This window comes from Leptonotus elevatus, chromosome 4 (assembly GCF_054856555.1).
Source record: "Leptonotus elevatus isolate MCC_2025b chromosome 4, RoL_Lele_1.0, whole genome shotgun sequence".
NCBI classification, from domain to species: domain Eukaryota; kingdom Metazoa; phylum Chordata; class Actinopteri; order Syngnathiformes; family Syngnathidae; genus Leptonotus; species Leptonotus elevatus.
The window spans coordinates 9358244-9380238 of record NC_141242.1 but is presented as its reverse complement, the minus strand read 5'-3'; the positions used below and the strand labels follow the sequence as shown (position 1 = coordinate 9380238).

The window sequence follows — 21995 nt, the reverse complement described above, 5'->3', positions numbered from 1 at the left end:
TGCATCAAAGCCTTCTGTATGCTCTAGCATAAAACCCCCCCATTAAAAACATACAAGTACGTTTTTGGGACCGTGGCAATATTTAAAATAAAACGTTTTTATACATTTTTGGGAGCAAATGAGTCAAGAACCTAAAATGATTACCAATCAGATTTCAAAAGGAAAACACCAGACATAAAAATATGTTGTTCTTTTAATATATTTTTGCCTTATTTTATATATCAAAACCTCTAAAAATAAATATTTCATCTACTTCTCTACCTTCTTCTATAGGTCCCACACTTCTCAGTGGCGAGACAAATTGGGTACAATGAGTGTCACAGAGGAGGGTGGGCTATTTGAGCTGCGTCTGCAGGGTAAAAACAGGAATAAATAAAAAGATTTTAAGTTCCCATGATATGGTTGCTTTCTTTGAATTGTCTTTCTGTTGTATAAACGTGTGACAATTGAAAAGGATAAGAATGGTCTGGGGGGTATTATTTAGGAATAAGGGTGTGGGTGAGGCTCCAGGCACAGACAAGATAATAATCTGGATTGTCTCCCTCATTCCCCCCACATCTCTTTCTGCTGCCTCCAACCTCCTCTCATACCGCTGTGTTGCGTTTAAGTTCACTGGGGGAAGGGGGCACTCGGTCTCCCAGCTTTGTGAAGCTGGTCGAATGACTCGGCTTGGTGGGACGCTCCTCAGAGCCGGGGGCTCTTTGTCTGGAGGGCAGGGTGGAGCACCGGGCTTTGCCCCTGGAACGAGGCTGCTGAGGCGGGGGGCCTTTAAGGGAGAAGAGTTCGCAGGAGCCGGGGAGCTGCTGCGGGGATTCGATCTTGGGCTTGGCTGACGGCGAAAGTTCCAGGGGGACCAACGGCACGAGAGACGCCTGCTGACGGAACCCGGAGAGGCTGCTGGAGTGGCTGGGTCTCGGCAGGCTGTAACACGTCTCCGCCCCTCGGTGGCGTGAAGGCAGGGTGGAGCAGCGGGCCTTGGCCCCGGCGCCCGGCTCTCGGGTCGGAGGAGCGATGGGCGCAAAGAGCCTTGCGTCCGTGTGGGAGGGGGCCATTTCTGCCATGGAGCTGCTCAGTGACTGGCAGGAAGCTCTTTTGGATGGAAGTTCTTGTTCAAAGCTTGACTGCGGAATCTCTTTATCTTTGATTGACGAGGCGTCTTCATCTGTATGAGAATGTTAGAATTCATGAGAAGACGCTAAAGTCACTTACTTACACCAAGGGTTCTCAAACATTTTGAGACATTTTCCCAAGCATCCCCTCAGTTTTGTCTGGACTGCTAGATGCCGTAGGAATGAAAAAGTTTCCATCATTATCATGTTATCATTAAAAAAATAAAATCCTACCAATATTCGTTATTTACTCCCAAAGTCGATGCTAACTTCCCGTTAGCGTTTGAATGGGATCCGCCATTAACTTTAGCATTAGCGCTAGGCTAGCGATGTTTTAAAAACAAAGCATGTCTTGTATTTAAATATACAGTGGATGTAATTCTTATTGTTGTGTGTTTAGTTTTACAGTTAACTCTAACTGGGGTGTCATTTAACTTAAGCTTAAAGGATGCTTAGGGTCAACAGAATAATATACGCTACACACTTGCTCGTTGCTAATGCTATGCAGAAAAAATGGTGCATTCAGGTTACTCTCACAGCGTTGCAAACCTCCGTTTTCTTTTATTATAAAGTTGTAAGGTGAAAATAATCGCTCATTTGGCCCAATTGGCTGATGTTTGAAGGGCAATAATCAACCGATTATAATCGGTGGCTGATTAATCAGTCGGGTCTTAATACCAACCCATCTTGGACTAGTGTGTCTCATACCAACTACACTGGAATGGTACCAAAAGAGGTTGGGACTTCAATATAAAAATGTTGCAGACTTGTATTTGAGTATTTTTTCATTAATAACTTAAAATAATGAAAACACAAACAGAATCTGACTTGAAAATTGATTGAAATGGCGCATTGGCACAAAAAAAAACTAATGAACTAAAAGCCTTGTTTCCACCAAGGAGCACAGCTCGGTTCAGTACAAATCGGTGCGCAGGTTTATATTTGAACTCTGTTAAAAACAACAACAGCAACAACAAAAATAATGTGGTTCATAATGGAAGGATAATTCAATTTTAATTTACAAAGTTGCTGCTATAAATTCTAATTTTATGAATTGGTGACTTCATTTATTTAAGTGAAATAAAACCTTCAATTTAATTAGGCATTAAACATATTTACAATAATTTAACAAAATAAATTTAATTAAATCTAATATAAACAATAATAAATACTATAAAAATATTGATTTATTTTTATCTCATCTATGAATGACTTGAACGATCTGTTAATTTTATAAATGAAATGTAGCTGCAAAAGTATGGCCACAACTGCTCTAAATTATCCATAGGTGTGCGCGTGTTTGCCAATGTTTACCCTCACCCAGAGTCAGCTGGAATCGGCTGCAGCTCACCTGTGACCCGAATGAGGATGGATAGTTAATTGGCAGTGTACATGTGGTCTTGCAGGTACATTATGATGCGACACTATTTCCAATCACGCCTTTACAAATCCTCGTGATCAGGATTTATCTGATCCAAAAATGTCCCATGCGTACTGAACTGTACAGCTTGGTGGAAACATGCTTTAAAAGGCTTCTTCTCTCACCTGTGAGGCCAAACTGGATCATGAGGGCGTCCAGATCTACAATTGAATCGTCTTCCTCATTTGCTGCTTTTTCATTTTCATCTTCGTAGTCTTGCTCACCTTCTTCGCTTACTTTTATTCCATCCTCCTCGTCCTCGGACTTTTCTGCTTCCTCTTCCCCCCTTTCTTCTTCCACACATCCTCGTTTCTCATCTCCCGTTCCAACTACATCCTCTGATGACTTCCCAGCATCTGAGTCACTATCACTAGTCCGACCGGGCTCCTCTTGAGCTACGTCAACCTCCACCTCCGACACCTCCTCCTCCACGTCTTCCACCTCCTTCTGGACCTGGTGCTCCTCCGATGGTGGCTCCACCACAATGTCTATGTTGGCGGGGAAGGGGAAGACGGAGGGTTTGGTGGAGAGTGACTTCGCGTGAGCCTCCTGGTCTTGATTGAGTAGAAACTCCATCAGCATCATGTTCTCCTTCTTCAGCTGTTCCCGCAGTGACCGTGGCACATCGGGGAACAACCAGGCCACCAGCATGCTGAGGAACATGGCGAGGTTCTGAAAGGAATCAAACTCTGGCGTCATCTGACTTTTTCGGGTATAGTAAACTATTCCCAGGTAGTAATTGAAGAAAAACAAATTTGAACCAATTAAGGCCTTATCTCAATATATGGCATAACAGATGCTGATACTCTTTTAAATTGAGTAATTAACTATTTTACTGCCACACGTTATCCAAAAAACAACCCCCGACAGTGCCAGCCGATTTTGAGCATTTTAACTCATCTTTCAAGGCAAACAGAATATTATGTACTTTGACTACATACACATGGTGGCTTTCCATGCGTTCCATTCTTTCATCAGGAAAAAAAAGTATGTTTCTACCTTATTCCGTTCTTTAGTAATCACCATTTGTAATTAGGTAATTTGAGTGACATTGAGCGAAAATTGAAAACAAGGTTTTTGTGAAAAGAAAAATTTTCTGCACAAGATTGACTTTGACACTAATATTTTTTGTTTAGTGACACTCTGTGAATTAGATTTAATGTGACAAAGGCTTTAATCATTCACATCATCTTTGAAAACGTTCGATTTCATCAGATTGGTCATGTTTTAGTGTAATTCCATACTAATGGGAGCCCATTGAAAAGAGATACAATGCTGCCATCTGCTGGCCATAGTTAGTGGGTGTTTGTGATTTCACAAGTCCATTGAACAGGCTGCACAACACGTTGAACTGCCCATTGAGAAAAAAAAACACGTTAACGTCAATTAACGTTTTTGGCAGCATTCATTTGGATTTTACTATACGTCATTAAACGTTTTTGGCGGTAAAATACTTAAAGGAGACATTCACAATTTACAACAGCCTTTAAGTGTCTTAAATGGCCCGATTGGTCAAAATACGTTCAAACACCGTACTTGAAATCAATATTAATTTCATGGTTTTGAAAAAAAACAAACCCAAAAACCTGTACCTGGAAGAATATGACAAAGACCAGTTTTGCAGCCAGAACAGACCAATAGTGTTTAGAGAAGGTGTAAGCATCTGGTGCCCATGGTGGATCCCTGTAGTCCTTATACCTAATGAACAAAAAGTGAGGTTTAGCATGGCATCAAGTCCATATTGCTACACCGTGGGACACGTTGCTCTTAAGGGAAAACCAAATAGGCGAAGGTTTAAACTTTAAAGGAATCTTCGCCACCTGCACATGGATAACGTTGTGTTGGGTGCGGTGCCTGGCGGGAAGTTGGTGACGTTGAAGTAGGACAGGGAGTGCTCCGTGTAGCCGTTCATGGTGCAGTTGCCGCTGTAAATGTATTGGTACGCCATGCGAGGCACAAACTCCGACGTGAAGGAGATAACGAACGCCTGAGGAGACAAACCACAATTGAAAAACATTAGTCAACGATACTAACCATGCATTTTTTAATAGCGTTTGTCCTATTTGGGTCAGCTGGACAGATTGCCAGTCAAAGACAGGGCACATATCCTGAAAGTAATATGTTGCAGCCTTATACTAAAACTGAGTATAATATTATTTTTATCTTCAAATTGTCACACCAAAATTGAGTAAATTATTATTTTTATTTTCAAATTGTCACACACAACACGCCATATTAACAACGTGAAATTGTTGTTTGAGTTCGCAATTAAAAGAAAGCCCCTTTCCGTCTGTCATAATTGCTAAATAAAAAAGTCATATGATACAAATTATCAGCAAAAAGCTGTCTCTGGCCCTTTTTGAGTCACTAATTTGATATAGTTGATCCCCGTTATGAAAGGAGGGGGGGATAGAGACTAAACATAAAAAAAATTGCGTGGATTGAGTAAGGTAATTGATGTCCATTTAAAATGCATTGATGGGAAGAAAAAAAATAACCTCCACAAATTCTTCAAAAAATGCCAATAAACATTCAGATAAACAGGGAAATCCCCCCTCAAAAATGAAAAAAAATGTTGAAAAAAAATCGGCAAAAATGCAAATCTATGGGGGTCGCACCCTATAGAGGAAATACAACCAGAGTCAAAGGGTATGACTTACGAGGTGTCAATCATTTGTTGCACACTTGTGAGCACACTCATCACCGGCCTTTAAAATTATACATTTTAGTTTCATAGCAACACTCCATTGATGAGATACTTTTCTCGGGTACCAAGATAGCAGGTCAGCTGATAAATCAATATTACATGCATGGACACAAAGCACACGCACACACTTACATTGGTAATGACAGAAAACTTGCTGATTCCACAGAGAATGTCGTACCATATTCCTGAAGGTGGCATGTACGAGGAAGAAAAAAAAAGGAGAAAGAAGGGGAGAGGGAAGCGGAAGACCGTTTGTGTGTGCATGAGGGACAGCAAAGGAGAAGAAAGTGATTACAAGATCCTGGAGAGTCATAGAGTAGCAGTCATGCTATCATGTGCGTGCGTATTCAGTGTACCTATGTCTTTACACCTAACGGCATCCGGCCGCCGGATCTCGGTCACAAACTTGGCCGCGTCAAGGCGGATCTCGATGACGTTGTTGAGCAGAGCAAACGCGGGCGCCAGCGGGAAGGAAGCCACAAACAGAGATACAAATCCGTACTGGATGACTGCGGAGAGAACAACGCCCGTTTGGAATTGCGTGCGGGCAGAGCGCGTGAATGTGTTGGAGGAAAAGACGCTCACTCATCTCCATGTATTCCGGGCTCACGCCCTCAAAAGGCTCCAGGGCAAAATCTTTGTGGAATTGCTGCTTAGATCTTTTCTCGTCGGCTTCGTCCATCTCGCCCTCATCGCCTCTGTCTTTGCCTTTTTGCTCCTGCAGGGTTCTGTACATCTTCCTCAACTTACTAGAAAGAACACAACAAACAATGTTCACTATGACTTGTAAGCTTTGATGTTTGTCAGGAATGTAGGCTGTGAGCAGGTGAACCTACGGAATGAGAACTTCAAACACATTGTTTTGAATGAGCTGTTTTCCGAGCATGATCATGCTGAGCTGGATGCACAGCTCAATGAGGCAGCCTGGAGGCGCACACTAGAGATGGCATACAAAAAGCACGTTTAAAATGATGTCACAGTACACACAAGGAGACGTGAGGCCGTACCTCCTCCATGCGGTAGTCGCCGAAAACATAAACATAGTCTCCAGGCCGACCAGAAAACCTGAAAGACGACAACAAAGGTTCAGGAAAAAAAGAGGAGGCACGGTGGCAAATGAGTGACGGGTGTGAATAGACGCTCACCTGCCCTTGAAGAAGGCCACGTAGAAAATAGGTGCAAAGGCGTTCATGGATTTGAGAAAGAAAGACTTGAAGATCAAACGCTCCTCAAACTCTTCCTGTGTCTTTGGGAGCTCTGATTGGACGAGACAAACACACACAATCAGATTACATTGTAAGACTTGCCCACATATGAGAAATTGACATATTCAAATATAGTGTTGACTTGAGACACGAGTGACCCGACAAAGACATTATTATTTTTTGAACAATTTTGATGCTTTGAATTTACTTGGGAGAAAAAAATCTGAGAATACACAGTGAATAAATCTTCAAAAAATTAGGCTTCAAACTCCCAGTTGACATTTACGGTCAAACTAAACAAAAACAAAAAAGATAATTAAATGTGTATTTAAAACCGCCAAATAACTTTGCTTTTAAGTCTGCTAGCTTAATGCTAACACATAATGGGAAATGATGGGCTAACAAATAGCATTTAAGTGGCAGCATTATAACGCTTTTAGGAAACTACTAAAATTACTACATCTTACTGAGTCACATACAGTAGTTGTGATACTTCTTTTTTTTGTGCCAATATGACTAAACCATACTGCCCACCGGTGGCCAAGTCATGAACACCAGAAGGAGCTGCAATCAATTCATCACGATGCATTAAATGCTAAATCTTTTATATTCTATTTAATCTCAAGCAATGGCCGGATTACACAGAAACATGATCAAAACTCAAAGACAAACGAGGTGCAGAGCTGCAGTATTGCTGGAGGTAGCTTTAGAGTTAGATTCTGATAAGAGGCAAATTCTATATATAGTTTGAAAATATTTTTTTGTTGATGCATACCCAGCTCAGTCAGCCACACAGCAATGGCTCCATAGACTTCCTCTAACACCAGCACCACCAACATGTTGAGGATGATGCCCGTTGTGGTGACCGTCATCCTCACGCTGGCTTTGGCATCATGGTCGGGATTCATGGACCACACGCTTAACATGCAGATGCGATACACGGCTACCCCAAACACGGCCGAGAAAGTAACAAAAACCTGGACACACACATTCGATGTTTACTGCAATTTCTTAATTCTGTAATTACTAGTCAAGTTACACATCACATTTTTTTTCCTAATCAACATTTTATTTTCATTACCCATGTATGTTGTATTTTGCATTTTGTCATTGGGCAATGTCCACTTGTTGGACACTTCAGGTACAAATGCACAGGTATGACATTCAACATGAGAGCTGGATCCATGTATTATTATATATTTTGTTTTTTTTACAGGAATCAATAACACAGGTGTACCAGTAGCAGTAGTGTGGACATGTTGATGAGGTAACCTGGCAGGTGATCCTCGATGTCCAGGGATTCTGGCTCTAGCTGTGAAAAGAATGGCAATAAAAATGGTTGTTATCAATTTCCAATGGTAGTCTTTAGTGTGAGCAAGGCCTTCTCTGCTGACCTAAACACGATCAGAAGCACTGACCTATATTTACAAAACTGAAATTGCGTTCATTTATTTCCAATAGGTAATGGAGCTACTTTCATGATCACGTAATCAGGTAGCATCCACGGAAGCAACATTTCCCCACACAGTTCTAAACCTTACTGTGGTGAACGTCTCAGCATTTCTTCCGTTTGTTATGAAGTACTGTACCTATCTGGCCTAAAACGACATATTGCAACTCTCCATGGCCATACATGGTTTAACAAAATCATGCTACTCTGGTGTTTACAGTGAAAAAGCTCTCAACATCCAAGACAACCAACACAAATTTAAAGACGAACTTTACGCTATTTTCCAAAGTTTACACAACAATCGTCAGTATGTTACTCACAGATTATTTTCTCTGCAAAACTATATTGTTTAATTCAAATAACTGTTTGGTATTTGACATGTGCAGCTATATCACATGATTTGTTTAGTACACACAGTTCAGTTATGGCAATAACAGAGTGCCACTGTTAGTTGCCAACATTCCCTCACACACATTGTGTGTTATGTTTTCCACCTGGCAGGTGTGTGTTTGCCAGATAAACATGGCCTCCCCTCCTGCCGTTCTCTCTGCATCAGTAATCTGGGCTAATCTCAGGCAGGTAAGCAGCTTTGGACTCAACCGTTCACAGAAGTTGGATAGGGTTGGGGATTCTTCCTCTGCGCTTTTATATATATAAAATAACACACATGCTGCCGTGTTTGAATTGTAATTATTCAGCAAAGGCCATTTGAGATGTTTGCATAACAATATTTGTGGATCTTAGTGCACGAGTAGCACTGCCGAACAAATGAGATTAGGATAAGCGTTAGCTCCCAGGCGAGGTTTAAATCACCTTAGCGCAACAGCCCCGCCCTCTCCCCCCATTTATCAACAAGCGCTACCTGGTAGGAAAGCATCTGGTCCCTTTCTCCGTCCACTCCGTCCCCACTTTGAGTCAACTGCAACACAACACAGTTTGGATGTGATTTTAAATGCATTTACCACCCTTAGTCACGACAATCAGATATGTATGGCACCTTCACCTTCTTTTTCCACTTTGCTTTCATTTTGGCTTTTTTCTCCTGTAATGCCTCTTCATACTCGGGCCTCAGCTCTTCCTACAAAACACACAAGACACTCACAGTATAAAGGCATTGCATAAGGACATGTTACTTTTTTTTTTTTGTCAAATGGTTCGAAATATGATTTTTACTCTTACTAACTTGCCAACTAAGCACACTCAATTTTTTTTTTTACAGAAATACAATAAACATGTTAATTGTATCCATTTTTTACTTTATTAAAATTGTTTGACTTTATTATTTCCAATTAATTAATGTACATTTTAATATATATTTTTTTAAATGCTAAATTAATGCAACCAATAGAACAGAACTCTTGATAATCTAAATGCTCAATGGGCTGGATTAAAAAATAAAGTGGGCCGTATGAGGTCCATTGGCCATACTTTGCCTGCAAAAAAGAGCACAAAAGTTCAAAAATGCCGCGTGAGACCCATTGTGGCACATCATAGAAATCCAGAAAATTGGTTTCTAATTCTGCATTTGTAATTATTCTACCATCTGCCATTGTTGCTTTTTTGTGTGTTTTACTCCAACCCCTGAACAATGAACTTGTTGCTTCTTATAGGTCTGAGTGATTTATTAATTTCATCTGATAATTTTATTATTTCTTAATTTTATTATATTATTGCTTAGGACAAAATTTTACTTTCTTTTATGTCATTAATTGAAATCAGAAGAATCCTGGAAGAGGACAGAACTTGCTTTGAATATTGTCAAAATTGATTAAAATTAGAAATCACTTTTTTTGTAGGAAAAAAAAAAGACAGATTTTATTTTAAGGCCCTATCGCCCAGCCCTAGCTTCCTATAGATGCAAAAAATGTCAACAGACACATGCTCACCTGGACTCGTTCCTTTGGCCAGCAAATGTAAAGGACAAACAAGCGCGCAATAAAAAAGTTGACAATTGTTACAGGCAAGTGAGTATTTATGGTCATCCTCTCAAGCAAGTTTGCCCCATTTAAGAAGGGACCAATCTCATTAAGGCGTGTGTGAAAGAGTCATGCTAGTGCACGTGCGCGCATATTTACGTCTGAGTGTGTGCATGCATGCATGTGTGAGGTCGGACCCCAGTTGACCCGGAGCCTGTGAGGTTTAACCCTCTCAGGTCGGCTGATTTAGGATTAGACATTTAGACTACGTGACGGCTTTAGAAGCAACATGCTCAAAATGGTGATAAATAAACAAGGTGCTGCATGTGGCTGACGTGTACGGTACCTCCTCATCCTCCAAGCTGGTCAGATCCCATGTGTGTTTCAGACACATCTGTCGTCGTTTCCAGTGCTCCAGGAAGCAAGCAGCTAGAAGATGACACACAAACAATTGTGTTCAATATGAAATATAAGATATACATCACACATTATACCTGTTGTTTTTGTACTTTTTTTATACTTGATTTTACTGTATTTTCGCCTTGTTTTGCCTTATTGCCTGCAATCAGGTCGGCATTGTAACCTGGTTAAGTAAAGGTTAAATATTAAAGTCCCTGTCACACTTCAATCATTCACATTTTCAAACCAAAACAGCAAATAAGTTAAAAAAAAAAAGAATGAGACAAAAAGTAACATGATAGTTACCCCATAGAGACATGAAGATGGCAAATAGAACCGTGGTTCCGTTGTCAAACAGGTAGGACGCTTTGGCTAGTGAGCACACCGTACTCAGCTGCCAGTAGTCACACACTCCGTCACACAGCGGACACATGGTGATGTTCAGGTTGTCGTCGCACGTCTCCTGACTGCAGAGCCGTTGAATAAAACGTTACTGACATTTTTGAAAGTACACATTAACTCATTCACTGCCATTGACGGCTATTGAAGTCAAAAATTCATTTGAACTATTTCTATTTCCACTTTTGTTAACAACAGTATGAAAAGCTAGATTTTTTCATTGTACATTTAAAACAGCTAGAAAATGTATGATTAATCAAGAGTTAACTATTAAAGTAATGCGATTAATTACAATTAAAAATTTTAATTGCCGCGATTAAAGAAAAGAAAAGATTATTAAAAATTAGGAGCGTCAGGCGATGACATTTTTTAAGCGTAATTAATTGCATGACTTCGCGAGTTAACTCACGATTAATCACTAAAAAATCTAGGTTTTCATACTCTTATTAACAAAAATGGAAAAAAATGTTAAACTAATAGAAATGGTTAAAATGAATATTTGACGTCTATAACCGTCAATGGCAGTGAATGAGTTAAGATTTAGCATATGTGCCTACCTCGGCACGTTGGTGTCCACAGTGAAGATGCCATACAGGAAGACAATGATGCCTAGTACGGATGGAGGGATGAGGAGCTGAGTGTAGACACCAAGCCAGGCAAAGTACAAGCCAATCTGCTCTCCAAAGTAGTTCCTGTCCAATGAGAAGTAACATATAAGGAAGGCTTTTTTTTTGTTACATCTTCACTGTAGGAACGTGCTGCTTTCTGTCTTCTTTTATACATCCATCGTACAAGTAGGGGGGGGGGGTGCATGTTGTGATATTTTGATGCCAAAAAACGCTTTGTGACTCCCAGTAATTTTTTCCCCTGTGTGAGACGGTCCAAATGGCTCTTTGAGTATTTAAAGTTGCCGACCCCTGGTCTAGTGTATACAGTGTATATGAGACTCTTGTGTGATTAAGGGCTATATAAATAAACTTGACTTGACAAGCTCTAAAGAAAAAGGATGAGAGTTAAAGAGCAACCTTATCAGGTCCACAGGCTGGTACTTGAGCATGACTCCGTAGTTGGCCCATTCTTCATGAAGGACCTGAGGGACAACCAAAGATTCCGCCACAAATAAATGTCTTTGTAATGTTAACCGTGCAATGACATGATAAACGGGGCTCACCTGTCTGTCATTTCGCTGATCTTTACCTCCTCTCCTAGAAAATGGGCCCTGTATCCCAAAATAAGCACTTGTGTACAACATTTCCATTTATAGCAATAAAATACACTCCATGCATGATAAACTTTATATGAGGATGCTCACATCATGCAAAGGGAAGGCAGAGATGTAGACCCCCCGAGCCAATAAGGACATGATGCCTGTAGTAAATAGACAGCATTCAGGATATCATGACTCATCTAAAGAATTAACTAATTCACTGCCATTGACAGTTATAGACGTCAAAAATTCATTTGAACTATTTCTATTTTTTTTTTTTTTAAATCCACTTTTGTTAACCAGAGTACGAAAACCTAGAAAAAATATTTTCTTGTACATTTACAACAGATATAAAATATGTGATTAATCATGAGTTAACTATTAAAATCATGCGATTAATTACAATTAAAGATTTTAATCGCCTGACACGATTTAAAAAAAGAAAAGATTATTAAAAATTAGGGGCATCAGGCGATAACATTTTTTAATTTTCTAGGTTTTCATACTCTTGTTAACTTAACTAATAGAAATAATTCCAATGAATTTTTGACGTCTATAGCCGTCAATGGCAGTGAATGAGTTAAAATAGTAGCCACAGGGGGCAATATGGTTCTCACCGGTGGTTTGGCAGGAGTGTCTGCAGATTGTGCGTGAAATAATCTCTGCAACCTGCACACAAACACAGTAAGCGGGTTATGAAACAAGGTCTGGATTTACACTCCATGGTTCATGTGATACCATTCCAATTGTTTTTGCTCTCCGGTGGCACAATTGAGATACGCATTGTTGTAACGTAAAGCAGGGGAGAAACCCCCCCCCACATGTAATTGAATATTTTGAGATTAGAAGCAGATTTCTTCCAAATGTGAATGAAATATGCCTCTTTTGAAATACACCAGTTTGGTACGTACTTATATACATCGGTGTCTACTGAAACAACACAAATAAACACATTAAAAAACATAGATTGTAAATGTCAACTATAACGAACCCATATGGTCTACTTTGACTGGGACAAGGCCTAAAGCAGACCACCACCTCAAAGTTGTTGCTATGGAGATTTCTGCATCGGCCTGGTCTTCCTGCAGTATTTCAACTCATTAAATAGACTCTCGCACTATTCTAGTTAACATTGTATGGCACCCCTGTTGTTGTTGTTTTTTAGTTTTTCCTTGCCCTCTTGTGGTTAAGATCAGGCATTAAATTGGAATTGGCTACTTGGACCAACCCAAATGTAAAGTTTTCCACTTACTATTCTGCTGCGTGTCGCATTATCAAAGACAGTTTCTGTTGATGTGATGTCATACCTGCAAGGAGAACAACCAAATCAGACATAAACCTCTGCCAGCTTTTTTATTATTGTGGAAAAGACACTAAATGGAACATTACACACACAGGATGTGAAAATGGAAGACAATGTTCACTTCATATGTGACTGCTCAGCCTCAAAAACTAAACAAAAAAAAATGTTGCGTTCAACACATACAGTATATGTTTAGTTTACTCATAAAAAGTACTCTCACAATCTCTGTTCTCGTACAACCAAAAACGTGCTTGATTGTTAGTTTTACACAAAATCTGGCTTTGAACATTTCTGAGAGGCGACTGCCCCTTACAATTTGTGAGTGGGCTATTACTTACAGGTGGAGCTTGTCTCTGATAAAAGGGTGTTTGAGCGTCTTGAAATGGACGTGCGTCTGCGGGTCCCGCTGGACATCGAAATCGAGGACGTCCGGCTGGAACGGCGCGTTCATTGTTGCGGCGAAGGAGTCCCACGTTCCCGCAATGCCCGCTCTTTTCCGCAGCTCACATTTCTGCTCAGTAAAAAAAAAAAAAAAGATAAAAATGTACACTTGTATCACAAGTCATGTGATCGCAAATTTTTAGTCCTAAAATTGGTTAAAACATTTTCATTGAATTTTTATTTGTTTATTTAATTAAATAATTTGTCAATTTATTGGTCATACAAAAAACAATCTACTTATTAATTCATTAAAAATTTTATTGAATATAGTATACCAATACCAAAATGTATAATTATATAAAATATTTGCAAGTTAATAGATTATGTAATTAGTTTGTACATTTAATATAAATTAAAAAAAGGCCAAATAAATAATTGTATTTGATTAAATAATTGTAAATGAATTATAACTAAAATAATTATACTACTTCGATTTAAATTAAATTATTATAATTTTTTACCTCATCTCCAAATAACCTGGCCCATCTATCCATAAAAATAAATAAATAAATAAAATAAAATGTGGCCCTTAAGAACAGATGTTTCCCCTCCCCAGAATTGGAAAAAGAGGTGAGTGAGAGTAAGCTACCTTTTTGACAGCAACTTTAATCTTCTGAAGTTCAGCCTCTCGACTGAGTATTGTCCATGGGATGTGCAGCCGGATGAAGCTGATGCCATTTGCCCTCTGCGTATGAACACAAGTTCCCACAACATAACATCAACAAAATAAAACAACGTTCGAACAATGAGTTTTTGAACAGAGTGCGTGCTGCCTCAGGCATATTTCCATGGTATAATTTTTTTGTAAAATAAATTTCCCCGTGACACAAGAAGGTACATTAATTTATGTTTTGTATTAAAAGTATTGATTCGTGGTTTTATGAATAGATATTGGGCTATGAAAAGGAATATCGATTCAATATCGATATATAAATTTTTTTAAACCCAGCCCTAGTGGGCAGGCAACCCAACTATTTGTAGACAAGCAATGTAAATCAATTTTCCATAATATTTACTCTTGAATTACTTAAGGAATGACCCAAAAGAGAGGCAATCTGGTGATGATAATGATATTAAAAACAATAAACTGCACCACTGAATCATAGATGATTTAATTACAGCAATGACCTTCATGCCGGGATGCCAAGTATTATTGCGGCACCTGTTCCAGCTGCATTTGTGAGATGACGAAAAATCCATCCCAAATGTTATACTCTTCCCTACACACCTGCATAATCTAATGAAATCCCAAGAGCTGTATCAAAACCTTCACAAATTTACAATATCAGCAGCGTTCGCACACAAATAATCTTGAACTCCGCACCCAGTCGACTTTCCTAAAAAAAACTTGGGTCACTGACAGATGGTCGGCAGTGACGACACGCGCCGACTCATGCAATCAAAGCGAACCCCCCCCGGCCGGCCGGCCATACGTCTCTCTCGTGCCAGCACAAACACTTCTGAGCAGTGGATCACTCTCTAATAAGGCCCTATAATCTGGCTTTTGGCTTCACACTGGTGGTCAGTGGTCTTAATCCTCAACCAAAACAGCAGCTGATAACACACTCTAGCGCCTCGCAACGTGCATACAAAACACACACATGCAACATTGCGTCTAAAATAAGCAGGATGCTTATGTTGTCAAACCGTGCAGACATTATGTTCTCTCTCCAACTAGGAACAGATGACCGCAAGGTATTCCACTGGTCATCCTCCGATTGTTTTCCCAATACAGTTACGAACTGTCCACTGTCACGCAATATTTTGCTTTGTGTGTGTTTCTGCTCGGACAATACACTGTGTGGCTTTCGTAAATAACGGTGACATCACAATCATTATAACAGCTTGCTCACAGAAACACAAAAGATGTACTTGGTTGTTAAATCTTACACTTGATGGGTGGGCAGGCAAAGAAAAACAAGTTATTAATAATACCGTGTGTCAGTTTTAAAGGAGTACAAATTTGGCCCATGATGCATGCTTCAAAAATTGATGAACACCTTTTAAATAATACTATTACACTTGTCCTTCTAAAAAACAAAAAATGTACGAGCAGGTCAAAATCCAATGCAAGCACGCAAGAGGATACAACTAAGATGGCAAGCCTCAGCTTCAGACTCTGCGTCATCCTTAACCTGTTTGGCAGCCGTCCAGTAACAGGACTTGTGTTCACTTTCCTTAAGTGTGACCCATAAATGTCGGTCAAAAAATATAAAAGCAGCAATGAGAAGGCAAGGCATCGACATGATAATCATGAAGTTTGACGATGAGTACTGCCCGCAAAACGGCTTTGCGATTAGGCGTCCGTCTACCTGCTTCCGTTTGGGACTGATTTGGCCGAATTCCCAAGTACCTGTTCATCAAGATACACGGCCATGATATTCCCCCAAAAAGGCTAACTTCCTCTTCCGTATTGCTTAGGCATTTAGGCTTTTTTTTATCTGTCCTGTTATGATAGACATGGCAAGCCAGTTTGGACTGGAACCCCAAATCCCCATTCTCTAATCATGTTGGTGGCAGCAAACGAGTTCCGGTTGGATTTGATACTTCCACTTCTAACTACGGGAAAGTTTATTTTTCTTTTTTGTTTTTGTTTAAAATGGCTTACCTTAACTAAAATCCTGCATCACATTGTGGAAAATATCACGCCTTTTTGTGCTGTAAATAGCGAGTTAGCTGGGGAGACAGTCCCTTCTTCTAGAAGAAGAAGAATTGGAAGCAGAATTTTTTTTCTTAGTTTTGTTGTTGTTGTTGCTTTCTTTATAATTCAAAGTCCAACATCCAATTCAAACTGAGCACACAAACCAGAACGGCGCTATCAAACAAGACACAAGAAAAAGAAAACACACAAAACAAAAAACCCCAAAGGGTCTAATCAGAAAATGTTCAAGTTATTAAATACCGACAAGTCTTGCTTCGTCTTAACCCTCCTCAATGTCCTTCCAAACCCTTAAATTTCCTTACAATAAATCAAAAACAGAGGTCGACACTTAATAAATGTACATCTGTGAATAAACTGTTTTAAATGGAAGCAGAAATGGAAGAAGCAGAAGAAGAAATGGAAGAAGAAGAAATAAAAATGGATGAAGAGGAAGAAGTCGATGAAGATGATGTAGCACTGAGTTTTGTGTGATGTATCGCTTAGCATGTGGCGCACAACAAAGAGAGGCGAAATAGGGGCTCTGGGTGACGGAGTGGTACCTACGCTTGCCTTCGATGCAGGCGGTGTGAGTTCGCTTCCCCACCCGGGAGACCTTGTTTGTATGTGTGCGTGGTTGTGTAAGTGAATGTACAAAAAAAAAAAAAAGGATTGGCGAAATAACCAACCAGGATTCAATGCGATGCAGGATTCTAGTTAGGGTAAGCCATTTTAAACTAATAAGAAATACTTTTCCACAATGCGGAAGTTTAGAATACAACCGGAACACGTTCGCTGCCATCAAAAAGATTAGAGAACAGTCAGTTTGAGCTCTTATTTTAATACAATGTATAAAGTTGCACCTGAGTTTAAGTCGCTGGAACAGCCAAACTATAAAAAAAAGTGTGACATAGCCTATAGTCCGAAAAATACGATAATTGGAAGAAGAATAAATACAGCAATTACATATAGTTGAAAGCCCGATAAGAACATTACGCACCTCTTTATCGCGTTCTATCTGCAGTCCAGCATCGAGCAACCCGGTTTCAAACTCCTCCCTCATGACAGCCTTTTCCTCTTCGGACAGTTTTGATTCCTCTGCGTCTCCCGAAGAAGCTCCTCCTCCCGCCTCGCCGGAATCCGGGTCTATTTCCCATAAGCCCGGTATGGGTATGGGAATGCTGCCGTTGGACGCGATGGAGAGGCGTCCCTTGGATGCCCGCCTTTTTTTGTATTTGTAGCACAGCACATAATCCACTTTCCTTTTGCCGTCAGCGAAAAAGAGCCCTGGGCCGAGGTCGATGCCGGACTCCTGTATGAAGAAGAAGAACGGATGAAGCCATTTTCAAACTTCATCTACAATTGACTTGGTCCATCTGTCCCTTTTAAAAATCAAATGCTTGAGCAAAAAAACGTTTTCCCACCCCGATACCCCGACTCCGTACCGGAGGAGGAGGCTCGTTGTTGTCAGGCAGGCCAACAGCGGGAGGGACTCCGTTGGTGGCGTCGAGCCCAAGTCCGGAGAGCGAGCGGGCCAACGAGACGAGCTTTGCAGAGTGAACGGACGACGACTCACTCATTGCTCTGACGGCGGACATGCGGCCTTTTTCGTTTCATCCCTCTGAAGGCAGGAGAAAAAGCAGGAGTTAAAAAAAGCAACTAAACTGTTCTCAACAGCGTCAACATTTTAAAAACATCTGTCAGTATAAGGTAGTTAAAAATCACACAAACATACATATATTATATATCATGCCACTCAAAACATTTTTTTTTTTAAAGCTATTATCCCTGTAAAAGCCGTTTTGTTTTTTTATTCAGGCCCGTATTTTACTCTGAATGCAAATTAATAAGTATAATTTGTCTACCCCATCAAGAAAATAATAATAATAAAAAGTACACAATGTAAAATTGTAAACCTAGTATATTTCAACTATAATCTAAAAAAAAAAAAATCATGCAATTTCATGTAGCCCATCGGTATACGATACCTGCTTCCAATCGGGGTGAATTCCCTAGTTGGAGTTTGTTCGATAAACGCACTGAAATTCATACAAAATGGCTGCTACAATCCACAATGTCTGACTTCCAGTTCAATTTCGGCTGCGGGTAATAAGCTCTTTTCATGCGTCCTGTTTCAATAGAAATATCCATTGTCCACCCAATTCTGTGTCAGCCAAACTTTACGGTCGTTTTCCAACTTCCTGTTCAATTTCAACATGAGTCCTAGAGGACAGTTTTTCGCTCATCCTGAACTGGTTTCAGGGGATGCTACAGAGTGAGTTTTGGGGAGGTGTTGGTTACCCCTAAAATATTTTCACCGTGATACCCACTTTCTGCGTCAGCTATAAAGGTCCACTTAGAGCATTTGTTGCAAAGAGCTCTGAGGTTGATTTGACTTTCCAGTATCATGTGACATTTTAAAGTGACGGATCAAGAATTAAAGCCAAATCTGTCTCTCCACTTTTTGTGCCCCAATTGAAGATGTAGGCTTGGATTAAGCTCTGAGTGACCGGGTGTCGTTTACAACAATCTGCTGGGGTAATTTGGTCGCTGGGCTTCATTCGTTGGGATTTGATTTTTTTATTTTTTATCTATGACCTTTTTTCACTTTAATCTTGACATTCACGATGGAAAAAAAAAGGGTGTTAAAGTGGGAGGACAGAAGGGCAAGTTCAGAGGCTGAAGCTAATAAATGTAAGAATGGTAAAATCGTGTCTTGAAATAAATAGAATCCAACAATAACGTCAGTACTCAGTACAGATGCTCGTAGTAATACAAAAAGATGGTTTTCCTGGCTTGTGTGCATGGCAAAAAAATCCACCAAGCCAAGATGTAGTGGCCCGGGGTTCAGCCATAAAAGTCTGTCCGTCCGAATGTAAAATGTACTTTTGGCAGCTGATTTTTTTTTTTTTTTAGGTCTACTGGCCCGGTCGGTCCAGTGTTTGAAGGTTGGTGGTTGCCCCGGGCCATTGGGCTACTGCTAATGTTGGACCCTGGCTATTTAACTGTAGTTTGCTGTTTGTTAAACTATTTAACTGTTAAGGTACAATTATTACATACGGTTCTTTAAGCGTCTCAATTGGTCTTGTTTACACCTAAGATGTGTGTACGCTCATCTCCACGTAAGCTAGTCAACTTCATTGAACGTATAGACTCGCTTGCGGCGATAATCCCAGTTTACCGCGTGTTGGTAAACAGACTACTGAGATGTAAAGTGAGCATATTAGGTCCAAAGATGGACATCAGAGGCCAGGCTGTCATTATGCGCTACATAGGGCCAGAGGTCAGCAGATATTTGTTAATCTATCCCTGTAGATGTTTGTATCCATGTTTTGATTTTTGTATAGCTACAGTATTTGATTTGTTTTGTTTTATCATAATAGCAGGGCTTGGCGATTCATCCCTGCTGACATGACTTGCACTAACAACAAGGCTGCAAATAGAGTGAAGCTACTGTGCAAAAGTGCCGCCAGTGCTTCCAATTTAGCAACATTTTCAACCCCGCCTGTGACTTTTTCTTAATATTGTGTTCCATGACAACAAAGGAGCCAGGTAGAAAATCACAGTGTCAATCGCTGCTAAAAGTATGGTGCCTATTTATATGTGAACCCACATTTATCACGGGCAACATCCACAGCATTCCACTATTGTGAAAATCATGTTAAAATATGCTTAGAACAGATCATTTCCATTGTTTCCTATATGCAACCTATAATACACTTTCTACCATGTAACCTGTGCACTAATAGAGACATTGTTATGTTGGAACGAACCCGGCAGTAGGGCACATGCGCATGTCTGTCAGGCTTACCGACCTGTAAGCTCTGCTGACAGCTCAACAACACGAATGCAGAAAGGTCAACAAATGCACCCTCATACAAAGGGGTAGAGAGTACTGGGTAACTGAGGGGTCGATGTATTAACGACGTTCCAACAGATTAAACATAAGTGCTAATTTTAAACACTATCCACCCATCTTCTATACTGCTCTCTATTAGGGTCGCAGGTGTGCTGGAGCGTATCCCAGCTGACTTGAGGCAGGACACACTCTGAGACGAGACTTTTGTTTCTTTTGTTTCTTTTTTTTTTACATTATAAAAAGTCTATATTGTTTCAAATTATTGTAAACAGGTGTCACTTTAAAACAGTCAATGAACAAAATAAAACTACTGAGAAATTTAAGCAAGCAAAACAAAGTGACTGTATACAGTAGATATAGAAGACAATAAAAATAAATAAATTTAAAAAAGCACGATAAAGATGAGTCTGAGGAAGAGATTAAAAACATTATACAAAGGCTGTGAAATGTGTGCAATTCTTTCACTGCATATGAGCTTGCACGGTGTATACATGGTCTACATAATTTAAGTAATGACAATGATAATAATAATAGATTTAATTTAATTAGATTATGAAGCCAATGTGGAAATAGTCAAGGTATTTAATTTAACAGTTGTGCGCATCCAGATGGTCAGATCGGGGAAAAGAAGCTTTGCTCCTCGACACACACGCTAAAACACAACAGTGATATAGATTGGTCATAATACATAAAAAAAAAAAAAAGGAAGTAATGTAAGTAGTTTGTTCACAACAGAAGCAGATAGAGGCCAAATGTGCGCGTAAAAGTGCGCACAAGACGCACGACCAATTAGTTAAACGTGCTCAACTATTATTCCACAATCACAAGAAAGAAAAGACTAGATACTCACTAGTGTTCGTGGAGGATCAGCTGGCTGCCCCGTGGAGATGGATGACAATGAAAATGATGATAATAAGACGCGCGAGGTGCGCATTGGCTTGGGCCCGAGATGGTGGACAATCCGCACACGCTCCCGACACCCACTGGTCTTAGCTCGGCGCGCGCACGCCAGCCCGCTAATTCCTCTTGAGTCCGAGTGACATACCGGACATCTTGTTGTTTTTAAAACTAAACGCTTAACATTAGGAAAAAAATAGTGGCAGAAAATAAAACAAACAACGGCAAAAACAAAAACACAACAAAGTTTGACAGCCTGTTCCGCATAGCTAATGATGTCCGGGAGTTTACGCATTTATAAGCCTTTAAGTTAACTTACTAACTTCAACAGTGAATTTTTCCCAAAAGACTGACGTTAAAGAGAAATGCCATTACATTTTGGCATAAATATAACTTTTTTAATCACTCAAGGAAATTTCACCGAAGTTTCACGTAAATTAGCGGCCACATTATTTCTTCTTCGACTATAAATAAAACACGTTTTAGTGAGAACTAGCGCCCCCATAGGACTATACATCATCATCACTGTTGAAGTGGAGTTATTCACAAACGTGGTAAAAACAAATATATATTTAAAAAAAATATATATCAGCCATACTTATTAGTAAGTGTGTTAATGTGTGTAGATCTTTTGGATGTCGAAGTTGGCTCTAACTCTTACAAGTTTTGCTCTGTCCAACCAATCAGATGACAGAAATATGCTTAAGAAATCTGATTGGTTACAGAAACAGTCATTGGATAATATAGTTTAAGTTACATCACGCAGCACTACTGATTCTGAAGGTTATGAGATGGGCAGATTAGATGGATTAACAAATAAATACATTAATACAATTCTAATATCAGAGTTAATGTAAATGTTGTTTAGTGCTTCTGATAGTATTTCGGCCGAAAGTGTCCTTGCTGGCCCTGCTATTGTACTCTCAACATACAATAAATTTTACTAGTGTAACCTGTAGGCTACACAGTGGTGGGTAATCAAGGTCCAGAAAGTAAAATCTCTGCCACAGTTTGGCTATAGCCACAGGTGCTTCTACTCAACTAA

The 21995-nt window shown here is 39.8% G+C and overlaps 1 protein-coding gene across 5 annotated transcripts; it reads right to left on the bottom strand.

Moving 5' to 3' along the window:
- Positions 1 to 79: 79 nt before the first annotated feature.
- On the bottom strand, positions 80 to 21387 carry ano2a (anoctamin 2a). Of its 5 annotated transcripts, none has more exons than XM_086073051.1 (28): positions 20904 to 21387; positions 17619 to 17815; positions 17195 to 17506; positions 14146 to 14241; positions 13454 to 13626; positions 13065 to 13119; positions 12430 to 12481; positions 11918 to 11973; positions 11777 to 11824; positions 11631 to 11695; positions 11163 to 11297; positions 10513 to 10673; positions 10154 to 10236; positions 9778 to 9789; positions 8895 to 8969; positions 8754 to 8810; positions 7679 to 7753; positions 7217 to 7418; positions 6382 to 6493; positions 6244 to 6301; positions 6073 to 6173; positions 5822 to 5985; positions 5593 to 5745; positions 5369 to 5421; positions 4350 to 4516; positions 4122 to 4227; positions 2655 to 3201; positions 80 to 1162 (listed from the first exon to the last, which is right to left on the bottom strand). In XM_086073051.1, exons 2-28 carry the CDS (start codon positions 17790 to 17792, stop codon positions 585 to 587), a joined length of 3870 nt encoding a protein of 1289 aa, XP_085929177.1. In that variant the 5' UTR covers positions 17793 to 17815; positions 20904 to 21387; the 3' UTR covers positions 80 to 584. The 5 variants fall into 5 exon arrangements, with proteins under 5 accessions (XP_085929177.1, XP_085929181.1, XP_085929179.1 ...); XM_086073055.1 differs by having other exon boundaries at positions 2754 to 3201; XM_086073053.1 differs by having other exon boundaries at positions 17640 to 17815.
- Positions 21388 to 21995: the final 608 nt, after the last annotated feature.

Coding starts and splice junctions, on each gene's coding strand:
- ano2a (XM_086073051.1), bottom strand. CDS start 17,792: ATGTCCGCCGTCAGAGCAATGAGTGAGTCGTCGTCCGTTCACTCTGCA. Junction 17,507..17,618: donor TACGGAGTCGGGGTATCGGG/GTGGGAAAACGT, acceptor TTCTTCATACAG/GAGTCCGGCATCGACCTCGG. Junction 14,242..17,194: donor AGATAGAACGCGATAAAGAG/GTGCGTAATGTT, acceptor GTTCATACGCAG/AGGGCAAATGGCATCAGCTT.